Genomic DNA, 2,103 nt, shown 5'->3' on the forward strand with positions numbered 1-2,103 from the left:
CCGCCACCCCCTCCCCTCGGGACGGCCCCGATGACGGCGGCGGCACGCGGGCGGGGGCGGGGACGCCCGGCGGTCGCGCCGGGGACGGCAGCGGGCCGGCACGCGCTCACGCGGGACGGAGGCGGGGCGCCGGGCCAGAGCCCGAACCCCTCCCCGCCACCGGGGAGACGCGCGCTCGGCCGCGGACGGCCTCGGCGAGCGGCCGCCGGGGACCCGACCCACGCCCGGGGCACGCGCGCGCCAGGGCGGGGACGCGGCCGGCGGGGGTGGGGGGCGGCGGGAGACGACGGCGGCCCCTCGTCACCACACAACGCCACCGCCCGGGGCGGGGGCGGGCGGCGGACGCGGGCGGGAAGGCCGCAGCGGGCCCGGGAAGCGCCAGCGCCCCGGGGAGCGCGGCACCGGGTCGGCAAGACGGGCGACGGACGAGGGCGGGGGGCGGACGGGAAAGGCCGCGGACGGCAGACGCCCCCGGCGGCCAGGGGCCAGGCGCCGGAGAACGGCAAGCGGGAGCGGTGGAGGGGAGGACCACGGGCCACCGCGAGGGGGCTTCGGGAACCCTCGGAAGGCGCCTCGGAGGAGCCCAAGGTCGGGCGCCCGGGGGCGCACGCGGGGTCCCACCGCCCGAGGCCTCCAGCGCAAGGGCGGTCCCGCGGCACCCGAGGACGCCGGCCCGGCCCCCACGGCGGGCCCAAATCAAGCAACCTCGCGGGGCCCGGGGGCCCCAGCCGCCACCGTTCACGCGACCGGTTCTCCCGAGAACGCTCTCCCGCACACGCGCAACGACGCCCCGCCCCAACACCCCCCCGCGCGCCTCCCTCCTCCCCTTCCTCGGAGGACCGAGAGCACTTCGCCCGGGGACGCCCCCCCCAGAGCCATGGCGGCCGGGGGGGAAGACACCCAACAGCGGCGAGCCCGGTTTCGGTCCCCAGAGGGCGGAGTTAGGGGCGGCACACGCGGCGCGCCCGCGACCGTGCGGTCGGGGGACGCCGGCAGGCGCGGGGGAGGGGGGGGCGGGTCGGCGGCGACGGGGAGGAGGCGCGCAGCGGGCGAGGGCCGGGAGCGCGTGGGGAAGGCCCCGGTCCCGGGAAAGGCGCGCCAACGGAGGCGCGAGCCGGGCCACCGGGTAAACGCGCACGGGATCCCACCGCCACCAGCACGAGGGCGGTCCCGCGACGCCCGGGACGCCGGCCGGCCTCAGCACCCTTGGCAGGCCTCCCCGCAAACCGGGCCCCACACCGCCGGGGCCCGGGCACGCGCGACCCCCTGCCACGGGGGGGCCCGTCCGAACCTCCGTCCGCCCATCCGCCGTTCCGTCCATCCATCCGTCCGGTCCAACCCGGAGTCACGACCCGGGGAGGCGCCCCCAGGCAGGAGCTGGCCCGACCCGTGCGCGCCCGCCGCGCCACCACCGCCGGCGGCGGCGGCGGCGGCGAACTCGGCTCGGGAGCGGGCCGGGGCCCAGACAGACAGCCAGCCAGCCAGCCAGCAAAGCCAGCCGCTCGCGCGCCACGCCACACACACGGTGGGCGTGGGGGGGCTGGGCGGGGCGGGCCGTCCCGCCCCAACCCCCCCCCGGCCGCGCGCACACTCGCACACGCACGCGGGCAACACACCCCGCACCGGACGCCGGCCCGGCCCGACGGGATCCTCCCCCGCCTCGGAGGGGGGAGGCGCAGGCCGCGGTAGGCAAAGAGCGGCGGCGCTCTGCCCAAACACGTCGCGACGGGAGTCAAACTCCGCGTCGGTGGCCACACTACAACGCGCAGAGGAGGGGCAGCGGCTGGGGGCTCCGGTACCCCAAGGCACCCTCTCGGATCGCTAGAGAAGGCTTTCTCACCGAGGGCGCATCGCCCCCCACACCCGTTCGTCCCCCCCAAGCGGGCCCCATCAAACGGCGCTCAGGGGCCGACAGGGCTCGCGGGGCGGGGGCGGATCTCCGGCAAGGGACAGGCACAGGGCAACCCCGAGCGCTCGCGGCCGGTGCCCCCTCGAGGACACCACCTCCACCTCGCCCGCGCACGGCGTGGTCACGTCACCGCCCAGAGGGGAGAGGTCCTCGCCGCCTCCCGCGAGGCAGGCGAGACAGAGGGACGGAGACGG

General features: G+C 79.4%; 1 protein-coding gene across 1 annotated transcript in view; it reads left to right on the forward strand.

Moving 5' to 3' along the window:
• Window positions 1-1,825, forward strand: part of LOC129517694 (collagen alpha-1(I) chain-like) — a 3,497-nt gene extending 1,672 nt beyond the window's left edge. The window contains exons 3-4 of the mRNA XM_055337702.1: window positions 1-72; window positions 168-1,825. The exon at window positions 1-72 is cut by the window's left edge and continues 139 nt beyond it. Of these exons, the coding sequence (XP_055193677.1) occupies window positions 1-72; window positions 168-1,825 (1,730 nt within the window). The remainder of the gene's footprint in view (window positions 73-167) is intronic.
• The last annotated feature ends 278 nt before the right edge of the window (window positions 1,826-2,103 follow it).

Source organism: Nyctereutes procyonoides, unplaced genomic scaffold (genome assembly GCF_905146905.1).
Source record: "Nyctereutes procyonoides isolate TBG_1078 unplaced genomic scaffold, NYPRO_anot_genome, whole genome shotgun sequence".
Taxonomy (NCBI): domain Eukaryota; kingdom Metazoa; phylum Chordata; class Mammalia; order Carnivora; family Canidae; genus Nyctereutes; species Nyctereutes procyonoides.